At 44.4% G+C, this 18,594-nt stretch overlaps 1 protein-coding gene across 3 annotated transcripts in view; it reads right to left on the reverse strand.

Annotated features, from left to right (window-relative positions):
* Positions 1–12,275, reverse strand: part of LOC308321570 (rho guanine nucleotide exchange factor 26-like) — a 31,920-nt gene extending 19,645 nt beyond the window's left edge. For 2 of the 3 annotated variants that reach the window (XR_013964629.1, XM_080772521.1), the window contains exons 1-10: positions 11,973–12,275; positions 10,025–11,622; positions 9,136–9,187; positions 8,500–8,642; positions 6,231–6,287; positions 5,430–5,590; positions 1,623–1,775; positions 1,309–1,438; positions 496–570; positions 22–111 (exon numbers count right to left, since the gene is read on the reverse strand). Coding sequence is in view for 2 of the 3 variants with exons in the window: in XM_080772521.1 (XP_080628647.1) it covers positions 22–111; positions 496–570; positions 1,309–1,438; positions 1,623–1,775; positions 5,430–5,590; positions 6,231–6,287; positions 8,500–8,642; positions 9,136–9,187; positions 10,025–11,512 (2,349 nt within the window). In the remaining variant the exon portion in view is untranslated. The remainder of the gene's footprint in view (positions 1–21; positions 112–495; positions 571–1,308; positions 1,439–1,622; positions 1,776–5,429; positions 5,591–6,230; positions 6,288–8,499; positions 8,643–9,135; positions 9,188–10,024; positions 11,623–11,972) is intronic. The other variant, XM_080772522.1, reaches the window with a different exon arrangement.
* Positions 12,276–18,594: the final 6,319 nt, after the last annotated feature.

The following is an 18,594-nucleotide window of genomic DNA, read 5'->3' on the forward strand; positions in this document are numbered from 1 at the left end:
TTCTTCACCCCGCATCCTTACCTTGATCTTGAATTCCAGCTGGGAGTTGATGGTGTACATCATCTCTGTTCTCTCCATGGTGCGAGCTCCTTCATTACACTTCCTTACCACCTACACACACACACACACACACACACACACACACTTTAGTTCTTTATTTGATTCCACAAATTACAATTAATTTTACAAGGAAACAAAAATAATGGGGTTGACAGTTCATGTTCACTTAAGGGTACACATGGCACCTCCTCCTCCACACAGACAAACTGCCTATAACAGCCGAAACAGAACAGTATTTGGCAAGTTGTTTGGCTTTGCTCTTTGTCATGCCAGCTATTCTTAGGCCACTCATGGTCAGTTTATGCACATGGGCCAGGCTTCAGAATATCAGTATGGCAAATCTACAACTACATTTTTCAAACATTTTAACCATCCCATTGGTGAGTGTGTATGAACATCGAAAGTTCACCCCTAGCTGATTTCCGAGTGACTGACCTTGCTGATTGCTTGTAATGCCTTCTTACATTCCTCATATCGAGGAGAGTCTTTTGGCGTCTTCTGACAAATAGTCTGCAAGAGAGGGAACAAGGGAACAGGTCGGGTATGTTGACATTCCACCCTAAAAGAATCATGTTGGTACATTTGCACGGCAAAACCTTCAACATTGAACGCATGGAATTTCAGGGCTCAACGCGCCTTGACGTTATCAAAATACTGATAACACATTGAAGCCTAAATAAAGTGAAATCTAAAACTTTCTCAGGGTCCACAAAGCCTCAGAGGAAGTCTACAAGCTTTACAAACCAGAGTCCCCGGGGAGCCTCTGACAGAGCATGAGAATGGAGACGGATGAAAGCAGAAAGGAAGAGCAGGAGTGAGAATATGAGGGGTAGAGGCTAGAAGAAATCAGATAAAAGAAGCATGAAAAAAGGGGAAGTAAAGTTCTATTATTCTGGTCTGGAAAATGGAGGGATAAACTAAAGTAAAAGCTACTTTGTCTAGGTATGGGATGTTGGATTGATCGTAGGGGAACGAAATGTGCAGACAGTCTTTTTGGAGGAAGTGTTCAACAAAGGATGCCAAATTGTCTCCTAAATGTAATAGTCTTGGAGAGGAAAGGGGACTTAGGGGGAAAGTAAATGCCAGCGCAAATGAATGATGCTAAAAGAAAAAAAAAATAACAGATTGGAGAGCAATATAAGTCATCAACTTCTATAGTATAGTAATCGTTGCGCAAGTTGAGAGTCCACAGAGCCAACATCCTGGGCTGTGTCTGGCAGTCAAGTACAGTTGAATCTGTGTACTCACGTCCATGAGTAGCGGCAGCCGTGTGATCCTCTGCATGGGGAGGATAAGGAAGGAGATCATGGGGAGGTTCTTGCAGTCAGGGTGGCCTTCTATCCTGGTCAGAACCTCTTTAAACGCTGCGCTCTTAGACCTGCAGTGGGAGGAATTCATTGGTTGGAAAATAATTCTGGTTCAAAGAACAGTTCACAGTGTATCTGTGTTATCAGTCACTGATAAGATAACACATCGCTGAGGGATATAATAAGGGCAAATGTGTCGTGCATCATGCATGTGTGTGTGCATGTACGTGCATTTGAGTGTCCATGTTCACTCACACTAGCCTCTGCAGGCTCCTCTGTTGGTAGACCTCGTTGGAGCAGTAGGTGATGTAAGGATCAAAGTTGGCCTGGGCGTGTTTGAAGACGATGTCACTGATGTCGTCAATCACTATGTTCTGCTGGTGTCTGTCTTCCAACTCGTTAAAGAACCTGGGTGGTGGGGACAGAGTGGTAGCAGAAGTAGGGTTAGTAGTAGTGTTGGAACTAACTCCCTTACATTAAGTTACTTTACATAAAGTAACTTGTAACGTAACTCTTTACATTTTTCCATTCAGTAACACCATTATAGTTACTGTGTTTTCAATGGGTGAGTTATTAGTTACCCACGTTACGTAATGTAATACAAAAGAACCGTCTCCTTCTCCTGCCAGTGTGGAGTCTGTCATGTAAACTGACATGGTGCGCTGAGTGGGCTCCCAGAGTGAAACACATTCCACCTGAGAAAGAGGCTTCCACAGGGCATCATCATAATGATGATGATTGGTCAACATAGGGTAACATAGGGTAATTACTTTAGGCCTGTCTGTGCATGGGCAGGGCATCAGTATTATATCCCTATCATTAGACTGGATATTGTCTGCGTTTTTTAGAGTAGAGCTTAAAACAAACCACAACTGGACCAGTGACATTAGGGAATATTTGTGTCTGAATTGGAAAATCTTATATATTTTTAAACCTTTATTTGTTTTATAAAGTAGAGTAAAGTAACTAGTAACTAGCTACTTTTATAATTTAGTAACTAGTAATGTAATTAGTTACTTTTTCAGACTAGTAACTAGAACTAATTACTTTTTAAAAGTAACTTGAACAACACTGGTTAGTAGTAGTACAGTATGTCAGAGATGTGCCATACATGGAAAACACATTAAGTCAAAAGCACCGGACCACTTTCATCATCCCACTAAAGGAAAATGAATATAGGATACATGGTCAGACACAAAGTCAGGAAGCATAGTGTCAAACATGTTTCTTCTAACCCCCCGTTATAAGATCACAGAAGAGGAACTCCTCGGCCGCCTAAAATAGGAGGGAGCGGCTATTAGACGTGTAACACAAAGGCTTTCCTCTTCCTGCACACGGACAGATGGCTCGTTTAATAGCACGCCATTCCAGCCACCAGTGAGTATGTGTCGCCATGTTTCAAGGTGACAAACAGGAAACTCTGACACAGGCACAGGAAGCTGACCTTGACCAGATGGAAGTTGGTTTGAGCTCATCTGTAGAGCGGAGCCATTCTACTCTAGGACCCATTTCATCACTGTGTGTGCACGCACATGCAAACACGCACACACACGTTTCCATCACTGTGTGCACGGCACGCGCATGCAAACACGCACACACGGTTCCATCATAAGTCATGAACCAGGCACCTATTTCTAGGTAACAGTTGTGTAACACATTATTCTCCTGACATGACCTTGTGCACACATATGACCCTATAGCCTCTGAACTTTGATCCTAAAGATGTCACAAGGCCCCATGATAGCCATAGCACCACACACACACACACACACACACACACACACACACACACACACACACACACAAGGAGGATGGGGGTGATAGAATGAAGGGAGGAGAGGTCAAGGCTGCTAGGGGGTAGTGGTGGTAGGCTGAAGTCAGACTAAAGTATGTCAGCCCTCAGGAGAACATTCTCCCTGTGACATTCTGCCCCTCAAGTAGTAAAACGTGCTGTGAATGTGATTGTGAATCAAGTTTGATAAACCCGGAGGCTGCCAGTGAAACCTGATCAAGCAAACCAACTGGCATTATAAAATGATCACCCACCCGGCGCCCACACACACACACACACACGAGTCTGCAGCCTGCAGCCAGAGAGGAGGAGCTGCTGTTTAGTCTGAGGAGCTGCGTTCTAACCATGGGATACAAGTCAAACATCCTGTTGAACCAGTGCTACAGGCTACTGACCGAGGAATCCTTCTATTGTCTTCAGTGTCTCTGTATCCGTCTACCTACCCATCTACACTCTAAATTTGTTTGCTCTTGTTTTGGTTTTTTCCATGGGGAGGGCAGAGTAGAGATTTGATGCAAATGGTGTGAGAGCACCAACCCTGATAAGTAATTAGTGGACCATCACAATCTCAGAACACAAAACCCTAAAGGTAAGGATGCCAAACACAGAGCAGAGAAAGTGACACACAATAATGGTATTATGTTTGTTTGCTTATTGCGGCCGTAGGTCGCATATACTATGAAAACCTGCATCTGCCGTCCGTCCGTCACCCCACGTCTCCATATATGGTCACACCTCGTGACATCACGTGACATCATGGAGACCCTTAGATCTCCATATCGTGACATCATATCGTCTCCATATATGGCCGTCTCCATATATGAAGATCACGACACTGACCGCTCCAAAGTTATTAGTAGAGTTCTCAACAGGCCCAGCCCTACCTGGGCCCCCTGTACTCTCAAGACACTGCCCCCACTGCCACCCTTAGATGTCCATATATGGAGCTGACCTGTTCTGACATTCCATATGTTGATCTGACCTTATCAAACCCTGTACACTCAAGATACATATATAGATACAGATACATATACAAGATACATATAATATATATGATACATATATGGCCAGTACATAATTCATGCCATATGTTGATCCCCCCCATGCCAAAGCGCAAATTGATAAAGAAATATATCCCCCCCCACGACCTAAAAAATTATCCAGTCTAATATTCTGTAATTGGTGGGCTAGGACTCTCCAAAAATCTGGATTGGCATCAGACTCAAAGGTCTGGCATCAGTCGATCTCTAGAAATTATAACTTAACATTAGCGGGTGATTCAGGCAGTAGCAGCCAATGTGGGGGAAGGTTCAATAGACAGTGGCACGGGAGGGAAAGGGTGTGGTGTGGAGGAGGATGTCACACAGCAGTTGTTGGAGAGTTAACAAATGTTAAAGAACAGTTGTGGTCCTGGTCCTGCATGCACAAAATGTTACAGCACATCACCAAAGTGAACTTGATAAAAATGAGTCCGAGCCTCACAGAAGACTTTTAACAGCTTTCAGCACTGGGAGAGCATGTTCAATGACATTAATCGCTGAAGCAGAAGTCCTCATCTGGACTTTCATGTTCTCTCATGCGTGTGTTTATAAGATCCTTGGAAACGAATGACTAACTGACCAGACCAATAAGCCGGCAAATATAAAAAGGACATGTGTCTTGTAAACAACACACATAAAAAACAATTTCATGATGACTCATAATAATGCATGGATATAATGCATGTTATTTTTTTCTACATAATTTGCCCCTGGTTTATTGCCTGGCTCTGTACTGTGTCTATCACCAGATGCAGCCGAACGGTGACAACACCCTCCACCAAGAAAATACCACTTCAATTACCTCCGAAAACAATTCAGAGGGGTACGTGAAGCGTCAGGCTTAAAGAATGGTCTCATCATCAAAAACAATGAGTGTTTACACATGGACAGGAAAAGAAAACAGAGACACACACACACACACACACACACACACACACACACACACACACACACACAGTTGAATCAACAGTCACACTCATTAGCGGAAACAGCGCAACAGCCTAGGAAATATGCAGGCATGATAAAACAAAGACTTCAGCACTGCATGCTGATAATAAATTCACAAGACATACTACAGTATATAAACCTAACATGTGCTGCCAGGCATAAAGGTGACAGCTCTGTAAATTGCATGTCACAAGAAGCTATAGGACTTTCTTGCAAATAAAGCCAGACACCCACCCATCCACCCACACCCACACACACACAGACACAGACACACAAACATACTTCTTGCTGGCCTCGCTGACGTCTGTGATGTTGGAGAAGAGGTGGTGGCACTCTGTCTTGGTCATGGCATCACTGAGCTCCACAGAGTCCTTGAACATTCGGATTAGGATCTCCAGACTGTGTAGGTAGGAGTGCTCTGAGGAGATTACTTCAAAAATGGCCTAGCGGGGGGAGAGTGAGACAAAAAGTGAGACTTGCACAAAGGAGAAAAGCAAGAGAGTATAGTTGACAATGTCACCTGCCAAAAATCAGCTAAGTTATAAATAAACAAAGTATAAATGAGACTTGAGTGAGTGTGTGTGTGTGTGTGTGTGTGTGTGTGTGTGTGTGTGTGTGTGTGTGTGTGTGTGTTCATACTAAGCAGTTTCTTTACATCCTGTCATGAATCACGTGGCAATAGGCTGGTCTCCATCTTTACCATGCTTGACATACCTGCATTCTACTACAGTACATTCATGTTCCTGGCATGTTAATGAGCAATCCCATTTGCCTCTAAAACATTTTGTATCACTGTGATTGACTGCAGGTCATGCACATGCACAGTAAAACCCACTGAGTTCATTTAATTCTGAGACTTCATTCGCTGGGGGTTTTACTATGTCTAATGAGCTTGTTGTTTGCTGTTTATTGCCTTAAAGGGCTTTGTTTACTGGTCTGGTGGAGTTTACAGCAGCCAAAAGGATGGTCATATACTACTTTACCGCCTAGAGATGCTTCACTGTGTGTGTGTGTGTGTGTGTGTGTGTGTGTGTGTGTGTGTGTGTGTGTGTGTGTGTGTGTGTGTGTGTGTGTGATTCCCACCTCTTGTCTTTTGCGTTCCTCTTGACTCAATTTGTCAGCCAGACCACATTTCTTCACCTGAACAGAAAATGTGATGATGTGGTTTAGACTGAGGACACACAAATGTGACAAGAGAGGCACAGAGTAGCATAAAAGTCACAGGTAAATAAATAAATCTCCGCCACAAGTCAGCTTATATTCAATATTAACGATGAATCGTTAATATTGAATTATACTAATCGATTTTCATTTTGGACACATTTACACATCCCTAGTGTGTGTGTGTGTGTGTGTGTGTGTGTGTGTGTGTGTGTCCCACACTAACAAAGGAGCACTTCTCATACCAAACTCAAGGAATTGAACTAGAGCTCCACTAAGCCGCTTTAGACAAAAAGGGGAGGAGAGGAAAGGCCTTCACAAAGAAAAACAGAGAAAAGAGTGGGAGGGTATACACAGAAATATTGTAGGGCTTTTTTTTTTTTATCGGTAGCCTTTGTAATGAAAGCTCTTGTTTTTTCTCTTTCGACTAAATGGTTTGTCAGGGAGACAATGTTTGTGAATTTTACAAATTCTGTCTCATTCATAAATACAATACCTTCTTCAAAAGTCAGATTTTGATCCAGTTCCAGAGAGCTCTCCTGTGACGACACACTACTATTTTCACCACTGACTAAAATGAATGTAATATCTGTTTTTTTAAGAAAATAATGTAGTTGCAATTCAGTATTTTATAATTCCAAGAATCTGACCACGATGGTCTTTCCCTTGAGAAGAACAATCCTCCAACACCATAAGACTGACCCAACCCCCCACACACCCACAAGGGGGGCACAAGGAAGCGATACTGCTTCATTAGTAAGGTACTGCTCTCCGGTCTCTGCCCTGTAGCCCTTTGCAAACACTGAGAACAAACAAGACTTTGGACAGACTAAACAGCTCTCCAGGTCTCTTCCACTTGTTTTCTATCTCACCAGTTAATTCACCAAACTTGTTCCAAGACCAATTCCTGATGGAACGAGCTATCCATGAGAATGTGTACGATTACATTTTTCAAGAAGCCAACCAGAATGACTGGCATCACTTCCTGCGTAGGCAAAACAGTTACTGGAAACCAGATATCTCTGGGACACTGCGTGTATTGTAGTCAAAAGCGAAACCTTAGTCAACAGAGAAGTAAGTAGCCTACCTATCAGGTGCCAGCGAAATGGAAGGGGTCAGTGTGTGTGTGTGTGTGTGTGTGTGTGTGTGTGTGTGTGTGTGTGTGTGTCTGTGTGTACAATTAGCTTAATATTGTGCGTGAGACCATTTTGAACGGCAAAAGCAAGGACTGTGGCTCTCCACTGCATGTTTATCCATTTCACATGCAATTATCAATCTGAATCAGATTCCAGTAAAGCCTATCTTTTGTGAGGAACCCCTACCCCACAGTTACATAATTTACTGGCCAAGCATAGTGTCAACAGCTGCAGAAGAAAATGAAAAACATCAGACAGTGGTAATCGACAACAGAAGCAGAGCAGCTCCCCTCGCTCAGTAATGTCTGCTGGTGCCCACTGTTCTGTGTTCCCTGCAGTGCCTTTACTTTACTTGCTGATACAGCCAGACACACGGGAAACAAAGATGCCTTAAGACATTCCCTGAATGTTATCCATTCTGAAGCCAATTTCCACTTCATTCGTGTCATCCTCCAGTTCTCTGCCTCTGGAATTTGGCAGCTCAACTTTGCAGTCTCGGTCGCACTGTTCTTCTATCTCTCGTCCCGAGCTTGCCCTCGACAGCAACCCCAGATAAGACTGAGCATCAGCAGGCTGAAAGGAACTCCTAAGTAGACAACTACATTAGTCAATTACCGCTCTATATTCTATCACTCCATTCTGAGCCTAAACTATATTATGCAATGCAGAGCCACCAGACTGCTGCTGTTGTTAAAAAAACAACATTCTTTCACTCTAAAGAATATCAAGTTTGCCAAGAGACTAGATTTGTGCCCCTAAGTCTTCCTGTATTTTTACTGTATGTCTGTCCGTCCCAGCCCCAGACTGGACCCTTCTTCTTCACTCCGAACCATGAGGACACTCAGGACAGTGAGATACAGAGAGAGAGAAAAAGAGACAGAGGGAGGATGGAATGGGCTGTTGCCAAACCGGATAGGACGGCATTCTTCACAGCACTGGCATTCCAAACCAGAGAGCTATGTGTTTGTCTGTGTACTGAGATACAAGTGGGATAAGGAAGAGGCAGCAGTTGCTACATCCATTCTGTGTGGCAGAGTGCCTGTGCTATGGCTCACCACACTAAGCTGGGCCCAGGAGATCCGTATGGGCCGGTACTGCACCACGATGCGCTCATCCGGTTTGGGCTCTCTAGAATCGGCATCCTCGTCCGAGTCATTGTGCAAGGCCTTTTCCTGGTAATTTTGATACAGCTCCTCCTCTGTGGAACACACATATAAGAGAGCTTTTAAAGTTTTGATTATAAGCCACATGCATCCTAGCATCCTTAATATGGGCATGTTATAATAGGCAACCATCCGGCAAAGATAACCATCTACAAGTTCACAATGAGCTCGTAGACAGGCTATTTTCACAATTTGATGTACAACAAGGGTTTAAGTGGTTAAGACTATTTTGTTCATGCAGTTTATTAAGATGGGACAGCATATAGACATGAAACAGAAGGGGAAATGAACAACACCAGGGGACATTGTGATTATGTGGTGAACAGATAATCCGGTTAGCCACCAGCACACTCCCTAGATATCAGACAAACATGAAAACATGAAAGCATGGCCAATTTAGGCAGCAAGGGAGAGTAAGATGTTAAGAGACATTCAGGGAGCATCAGGTATGGAGACAAAAACAGACAGGCAGACAGGAAGGAAGGACGAGTATAAGAGAAAAGCTGAGAGAGAGGGTGTATCTTTCACCTTCACTGTCAAACGTGCGCTGACTGGTTAATACTTTCTTCTTATCAGGACTCTGAAAGAGAAACAACAATGGAACCACTGGCTATTTCTGAGGCACAAACCTTAGTGTTTTCTTTATTGTGAAAACACTGATATTACAGGGTTGACAACGTTTTGGCCATTGTTGACCTTCATCAGGTGAAACACTGGAGCAGAGCTGTGTGCAGACTTTTTATCCTTTCGTACGGTTATCTAGTGTTCAGCACCAGCAAGGAACTGGATGTGCGTAACTTGTTTTGAACAAATCTCCCGTAAAACACATACAGTACACACACAATTACACCAATTATTTACAATTACACAATTAACCTAAAAGAAAACATGTGCGCGCGCACACACACACACACACACACACACACACACACACACACTCACCTTGTAGTGTCGTATGAATACATGTAATGTGATACTGCCCCTCCTCTGTCCAGTATAGTGTGTGTGTGTGTGTGTGTGTGTGTGTGTGTGTGTGTGTGTGTGTGTGTGTGTGTGAGAGAGCATTACTTTTCTCAAACAATTGCATCCACCATCTCCTGGTCAGGACTGTTTCATTGTTTGATGGGATGCTGCCTTGTTTGTTGTATTATATTTCACACATGTTGCTGGTGGATACTGTATGTTTAGTTCTGAATCAGATTTTAAATGTTTTACTACCCTTTGCCTGTACATTTGTTAGGCAGACCATGACAAAGCTTTAGTGTCTGTCAGACACTAAAGCTTTGTCATGATCTGACTAACAAATAATGAAAAGATGCAGTATACAAATCTAATCTGCTTCAGAATTCTGTGTAGAACAGAACATCTGTGCTATTGAACATTCTGGTGCCTACTTCAAATAGTATGTAGTACCAACCTTGTTCTTCGCAGGGCTTGTAGACTTAGCAGAGCTGGGACTGCTGGCTTTGACAGTACCAGGAGGACATGTAGGCTTAGCAGGGCTAGGAGTGCTGGGTTTGGCAGAACCGGGAAATGTAGTCTTGGCAGAGCCAGGGCTGCTAAGCTTAGCAGAGCAAGTGCTACTGGATTTGACACAACCAGAACCTGCAGGCTTGGCAGAGCCAGGGCTGGTGGGGCATATTAGTTTATTATTTCCTTCTTCTTGCAGCCCTTTGAGGGCAGGCTGGGACAGACGATGGGCCTTGGGGTCAACAGACGGTACCTCCAGGTCTACGCCACTAACCACTGCCCTCCTGTAGGATGTACTTCTCAGCCCCCTCTGTAGACTTCCTGGGCTGTCACCCTCAGCATCTGTCCCCTCTCCACATACCCGAGAATCTCCCGTAGAAAAGAATGCTCCCGTCTCCACCATGCTGAGGGATTTCAAGGCCCGCTTTGAGTGATCTAGCCCAAGCAACCCTGCCATACTTTGGCCCTGGTGCACAGCAGAAGCTGACTTGTGTCGAGAATCGGAGGCCAGTCCTTTGGGAATCAGCTGCTGGGTGCCCATCTTCAGGGCAACCGGGCTGTGAGTGCTTAGGACAGGCGGGGAGACGGACATGGACGGGGTCAAGGAGGGGGAGGGAGAGGCAGTGCACGTAGCATCCTGAGAGGAAGCCAGCGAGGACGAGGACTGTCTGTTGCTCACTGACCACCTGTCCGCTGGGGATGGCGAGCGTGGGGTAGGGGGGTCCGAAGAGTTGAGGGAAGACAGGGAGGGGATGCTGGACGTGGAACTGTGAGAGGGTGTGGGGGTGCAGCTGCCAGGGGGAGAGGAGTCGCTGTGCAGGTACTGATGATTGTGGTTGTAGTTGTTATTAGAAGTGAGAAGAGAGAGGACAGCGGAAGACTGCTTTGGAGGAGCAGATTCAGGGGTCGTTCCTAAAGCCATCTGGTCTCTCCGGGAGTCAAGTGACGTGCGCTTCTGTTGGTGGTCGAGCAGACGTCGGTCATGCCATGTTGAGACTCCGTTAGTGCCTTTCCCATTGTACACCTTATTGTCCAGGGACGCCGACCTGGTGTCCTCCCTCCTGAACCTGGACAAGGGGAAGCGCTCATTGCCATTGGACACATGTCCAATACTGATACTGCCATTGGACACATGTCCAATACTGATACTGCGAACCACTCGTGACTTCTTGGCAGGTTTGTTCAGAATGTGTTTCAGCACTGCAATGTTCCCGCTCACTCGTGTGGTCACCAGTCTCTCGGCAGGCTGGGTCAGGGTGAAGGAACACCTGTCCTCCACAGGGAAATCCGTCACCATAACCCCATCAATTTGGTAACTAAGGGGTCGCGGTTTGGGCTTCCTGGAGTCCCGCGGGCCAGTCCCAATGGCTGTGCGTCGTTTCCACAGTGGAGTGATGTTGTTGTTGGACAGATCCACTTCATTGCTGCCATCCATGGCTCTACTGTCTGCCGCCTCTTATTCTCTGTGTCGCTGCTCAAAGCAGTCCTGTCCAAAGCCACAAATCACAATGTAAACATGGTAGCCCTGCAGGAAACTGATATGACCTTTGGCGGTAAACAAACATAATTTAGAAGTTAGAACCTAAACCCCAGTCCCCAGAGCCGTGTTCACAGTGAGTGCAGTCCAGAAGTTTAGGCTACTGATTAACGCAGAGTGCTGACCCAAGATACTCAACTTCAGGGTGTAACTGTCTGAATGAATTGGGGAATACTATATTGAAATGTAATAAACCCTAGAAAGACCAATTCGTGCCAAACGTAATTCTGTTTTAGCATTAGTCAGTCATTGAGTTAGTGGCTAGGCTAATACCAAATCACAATAACAGAAAACAAACATTACACTAGTAGTTGACTAAAGCAACGTGTCTTTATTTTACTTTAGGCATTCAACTTACCTTTAATCAATCGTTGTTTGACAGCAGACTGATCATGATTGTGCCTGCGCTGTGTGGACAAACTTTGTTTCGCGAAACAAAAAACAAACTAATTGTTATTTTCTGCTGTGTCAAAAATATATACTCAGTTATAAACCGAACACGCGCTTTGGGCTTGGCTGAAAGTTAAAGTTTAATTAATTCAACTTGGCAGCGGAGTTGAACTGCTGTCTGTCTGCTCTCTCTACACTAGCCTATACGGACGGACACGGACTGAATAACGCTTGAGTAGCGCGGGACCTTGCATGGGAGGAGGAGGTAGGAGGGGAGGGGAGGGGAGGTAGGAGGGGAGGAGGAGGAGGAATGCCATACAGAGTACAGACTAGAGGGGCAGAAGGACTCCCAGTGGTCCAGACAGTTGAAGCCAAGGCTTTCCAATTTAAGTATAGCGAAGTACACCAGGTTAAAAATGTGCTTCTTCTACTACAATTTATGGCCTGGCTTGGGTAAATTACTCAAAGAAAGTCATAATAGCTTATAGGCTACTGCTGGTGGGAGAATTAAGTAAGAATGTGGACACGCAATGAAATAAATGGCAGTGAGAGTGAGCTAGGTTGCCTGAGGTTAAATAAATATTTCTCTACTGAGAACACTACTTTACAGAACATCCCATCATGTCGAGGAATCTTTTTAAATAACTTCCAGTGATTCCTGTGTGTAGGCCTACACTGACAATCTCAATCTGAGCTGCCAATGTGGCTGCCCTGCATGTCACCAAGATAAATACAATCCTGTAGTTATTGGTTGTACAGTCATTCATTGTCATTCAATAGCAGATGATGCTGCACTCAAGAATCTGCTTTACGCAATGAGGTTCAATTTAGGCTGGTAGCCTAATCAGTGTCACCACCACAGTCCACAGAGATGTTACGCAACGCGTTTTAACGAGCATTTTAAAATTAAATCACATAAATAACACTGCTCCTATTGCATTTGTCCACAGCAAATGAACGGCATAGTCAGTCACTTAACACAAACTCATGACATGATCGTGCATGCATGAATCGATGCAGCTGCTCAACTGCGAGGCTCTGCAATAAACAGTGACCCATTATATTGTGTGGATAGTGCGCCACCATGTGGTACTGGCGTGCTACTATTTCAATCACTTCGCCGCTAAGGGGCGCGATTGCCAAGTCTATCATGACATGATACTGCACCAGCAGAATGCAGGGCTGCTATTTTGTATTGACTATAAAGTATGACACACGCGCACACACACACACACACACACACACACACACACACACACACACACACACACACACACACACACACACACACACACACGCACACACACACACGCACACACACACACACACACGTCATGCACTCGTGGTATGCGTGTGACATAATCGTACCTGGAAGTTATGCGGGAACGCCCACTGAGTGGCAAAAAACTACTTTCTGGTCTTGACAGCCCATTCATCCAAACAGAAAAGTCCTGTTTGATTGCATTGAACAATGTTAAACTCACCAACATTGCAGCTGTACGAAAAGCTTGAATTATCCTTCTATCTGCAAAGTTATTGTTTCATAAAAATCCACCATAGAATTAAACGTTATGAGCTACTTTCTGTCAAGAAATGCCCTGCATTTGATTATTTTTTATTATTTATTTTAAGTGTCAGAGTTACAGAGCTACATATTATAGCCTATAATCCTATATAGGCTAGAATGTGAATGTATGCCATATTTAAGTGCGATTTGACATTCTGATATAGGCCTATCTCTTGTCAGCTGCAGCTCCAACACTTTTCTTGCAACATAGCTAGTTGTCAGTGTCTGACTCAAGTACCATTTACTGATATTATGTTAGGAGTGTGTGGAGCTGCAGCATGCATTACAACTCATTTATTAGCCTACTCTGTGGGTGTTGAAGAGGGAGAAGTTGATGGGTGAATGCAGTGGACCAAACCAAATGTATGCACACACACACACACACACACACACACACACACACACACACACACACACACACACACACACACACACACAAACCCCCCGCAGGGAGGAATCAGGAAGCAGGAACTTGGAAGCCATATAGTGTGAGTGAAACACAAATCAATCTTTGATATCAAGCTTGTGTTTCATTATTGGCTTTTTTGTTAATCTAAAAAAAGTTACATAGGCTAGTGCTGCTATAAGATGTCTGTCCCCTTTTCATGAAATGGATTGTCACAAGTTTTACTTTTACTGGGGCGACTGTGGCTCAGGAGGTATAGTAGAGCAGGTCGTCCAATGATCCATGGGTCGGTTTGAATCCTGGCTCATCCTGTGTACATGTCGAAGTGTCCTTGGGCAAGACACTGAACCCCAAATTGCTCCCGATGTGCTGGTTGGTAGCTTGCATGGCTTCCGCCGCCATCGGTGTATGAATGTATGGGTGAATGTAATGCACAATCTATGTAAAGCGCCTTGGATAAAGGCGCTATATAAATGCACCATTTACTGCAAATGTCATCCTTTGTCATTTTCTGTCCGGACTTGCGAGCGACACCGTTGTTCCTCACCAAGCTTACACAAATACTTCAGGGGTCTTACCTTGATGATGACAATAAACACACCAGGGGCCATGTGTGGCCCCCATGGTCCCCTAACATGCCCCCCGGGGGCCACAGGCACACTGCTGCGCCAATCTGCAACAAATTTCACAAACAATGTGTGTTCAGGGGTCTGCCAGGAGTATAGTCACACATCAGGGGTCCCTGCGGCGGCCACAGGCACACGGTTGTTCCAATCATCATAACATTTGGCTCAAATGCTGTTCAGAGGTCTGACGTGATCAGCCATGTAAAAAAAAATACATTAGTCGGAAGAAACACACCATTGACAAAGTTTAAGGATTTTATTGATTTTATTGACATGGATGAATGAAATGGGGGGGTGTAGGTTTCGGGGGGGTCACCAAACCTCGAGTCTTTAGGGAGGAAGTCGTATGGCGGTAGTATCATGGCGGTCGTATGGCGGTCGTATGGTGGTCGTCTTGCGGTGCGCATGGACAGCAGGAACCTGAGAAATGGAAGAGGGAGAGAGAGTAGGAGAGAAAAGAGAGTTTCGTATTGTTCGTTTGTTCCACTTTAGCGATGTGAATGTAGGTTTTCTAGTGCCGATAAGGCTCCTTTGAGGGGAGCATGGAAAGGAGCTACTATGGAGGTGAATGGGGTGGAGGTGGGATGCAAGAAGCCTGTAGGAAAGTGGCTTGTGTGCGACACATGAGGCGGGCGAAACATGGAGGATTCGGGTATAATAGGGTTGGGTAGATTGACATGGAGGGCGGAGAGTGGCGTGGAGGGCATGGATCAAGGTGTGTTGCTCCACCTGAACATCTGTTGTTCCAACTTTATAAGTTGGAACAGCCGGTTCCGGCGAGCCAGAATGCATGGGCCAGATGATTCCTCACCATGGTAATGACAGGACAATAAAAAAGTGTCAATGGAGAGGGAGGAGATGACATCAAGTCCTACGGTTTTATTTACAATGAATGGACAGGAATTGCAGTGCCTTGTTGACACACTCTACATACATGATATGTTGTCTTTGTTTGTTTGTTTGTTTGTTTGTTTGTTTGTTTGTTTGTTTGCTTGTTTTATTTCTTTTCGTTTTGACAAAAAGGTGATGCGGTACATCATAGTTTAGACTTAGGCATGTCTTAAAGTTGGGCAAGCTTGAAATATGCCAAAAAGAATATAATGTTGACAATACAAAGAAAACAACTAAAAGCATTATATAGAAAAAAATGAACATGGACACCTTCTCAAGACTCAAGCCCAGTGTACTGTCTGTATAATGTTATAATGTATTATAATGTGTGCTTGAACAGAAACGTAATGTTATTTTATTCTCTCTCTCTCTCTCTCTCTCGCTCTCTCTCTCTCTCTCTCTCTCTCTCTCCCCCCCCCTCTCTGCAGTGTGATTCAACGTTGAGGTAATCACCTATTCAGTTATCGAAGGTAAAGCTGGCATTTGAAAAGAACCCTCTAAACACGCTGACCTTTGCAAGACTCTTTCTCACCATCATGCCTGACTCAACCTGACTCAATCACTATGATCTGTTCTTCTCCAACTCAATAGCACGTTCTGCTTCATGTCCTTGCCTCCCGCCACCCTCTTCTACTCATCCGCCCTCTCAGAGAGCAGCCGTGCTCTCTCTGCCCTATCATTACCATAGCACTGTGTCAGTGTCAGTGGAACTGTAATTGACAATGGTACAAAATGTGTACTACTTTCTATTGTCTATGTGTCTAAACAATCCACAGTTAATGCATGCACAGTAACATTCTCGGTGTTAATTTAACCATTTAAACTCTATACTTAGTTGACCGGATTCCCAAGGGCTCTAGTCTACTGTACTGTATACCAAGCCCCCAAGCTCCAACTGTTTTCTCTCACTGACAGCTTGCAGATTGACTATTTGTGTAGAACGTCCACCCCCAGAATAGGGATGCTGGGGTTCACTATCTCAGAGATAAATTAAACCCTGATGGTTTGACTATATTTGTTGTATGGCATTAAGGCCATAGGTCATAGAAGTATGTTTATGTCTTGGTATATACTTTACAGGGCTGAGTAGGTTGACCTTCTCCTAGTTCACTGCATGGTTCTCAGCACGAGGACCGTCAGGGTCCAAATGGGTCTTGGTTCCATTTGTACACTTTCAGAGTTAAATGAACACATGGATTTTGCATTGCAGATGTAGATTGGGGTCCCAGATAACTATTATATCAAATGGCCCATGTCCATGGCCTTAATGCACATCAAACTGTGGGATCAATGAAAGGGTTGAGAATCACTGTCCTAGTTCCATTGTAATACAGTCTGTTATACTGTTCTGGCCTCATGCATACTTCAGTCACCCACATGATATGATGCATTCAGTGATGTCTATGTTAGTGCATATGGGACCCACACAGGGGGCATCTGCCACACGTACGCATGTTTGAACCCAGGCTCATTGCTATGGTTACAGGCCCCCTGCCTTCTTCTGATTGGCTGACATCAGTGCAGTGACCCGCGTTTCACTTGCCCCCTGTGGTTTCCCATTGGCTGGATGCCCCAAAGTGATGATGTCATTATCTGTGCCATGCTGCAATAGACGGGGCATGAAGGCAGAGGGGTTTATATTATAGACAGCCAGAGTGAGAACAAAACCAAGTTAGTGTAAAGAAATTGGTGATGGCTGACTTCATTGTTGGCTGAGATTGTTAGCAAGGATTCACAGCAGTGTTCTGACATATCAAATATAGGCCCCTTCCCAAAGCTAGCCAGATAATGCCTCCATGGATCTGGAAGATATTACTAATAAAACAAAAATCACACCCTTGTGAAGTGAGGGGTGCTCTTATCATCGTACATCATCATGATGTAAAATAGACACTATGTCTATTTGCTCAGACACTATGAAGTAAAATTGTCTATTCATTGCCAATGGGAATTTAATGTTCATGTAGGACAAAGTTTGTGCACACACACCAAAAGCTGGTTGGCACATAATTGAGTATAATGGATGCTGGATATTTGCAAAACCACTATCAACTAACTTGGATATTTTGACTTTTAACCAGTAGAGGTCACATCATCAACAGCAGGCACTAGGCAGCCCAAAAATGATTTATTTCAAATGTGTGAAAGTATCTCAAAAGCCTGCCTCAACATGTTTCTTTGACTATAATTATTGTAAGTTATGGCTCCAATTATCAGAAAGTTCGTCTTTGATATAATAACTGTAATTTCTGTTCTATTGACCATTATTGGGATGCCTGGTGGCTCAGCCAGTGCACAGGTAGCCGAAAATAAAAGCCCATGGGTACCGAGGCACGTGCACAGACCATGTATTCCGTTTGAACTTGAGTTATAAATCAATTGGATTGCATGTCTGTCCTCTCTCCTTGGTTTACTGTCTCTCTTATTCCAGACAGACCTTACCATCAGAGGGTGGCCTGCTTTTATCTAGCCTCCAACTGTGATTGCAGTCTAGTCATCCTGAAACACCACCCCGCACTTATGACCCCCCTCTGCCTCACTGCGTTCATCAAGCCAACTAATTACTCTACTGAAAAAGCTGCTTCTGCCTCATTCACACGTACCAAACGCCAATCAAGCAAATGTTTGGTCGTTTTTTGGGCCACCACAATGCTTTTCAAATGGGAGTCACATGGTTTGACCAAACATTTTTGTTTGATGAGGGGGGAGAGGCAGAACACCACCAGCAATCAGAAATCAAACACAAATGTTTGATCAAACCATGGGGCTCCCATTGGAAAAGCATTGTGGTGGCGCTTTCTACTTGCGCGAGTTCTTCTCGCGCAAGTTTTTCTCGCGCAAGTTTTTCTCACGCATTCTCGAGAGCGCGAGTTTTTCTCGCGCAAGGTTTTCTCGATTGTGCCGTTTTGCCGTTTTCTCAATTGTGCCGTTTTGCCATTTTCTCGATTGTGCCGTTTTGCCGTTTTCTCGATTGTGCTGTTTTCTCGATTGTGCCGTTTTCTCGATTGTACCGTTTTCTCGATTGTGCCGTTTTGCCGTTTTCTCGATTGTGCCATTTTGCCGTTTTCTCGATTGTGCCGTTTTCTCGATTGTACCGTTT

This window comes from Protomyctophum bolini (genome assembly GCF_963924005.1).
Source record: "Protomyctophum bolini genome assembly, chromosome: 9".
NCBI lineage: Eukaryota > Metazoa > Chordata > Actinopteri > Myctophiformes > Myctophidae > Protomyctophum > Protomyctophum bolini.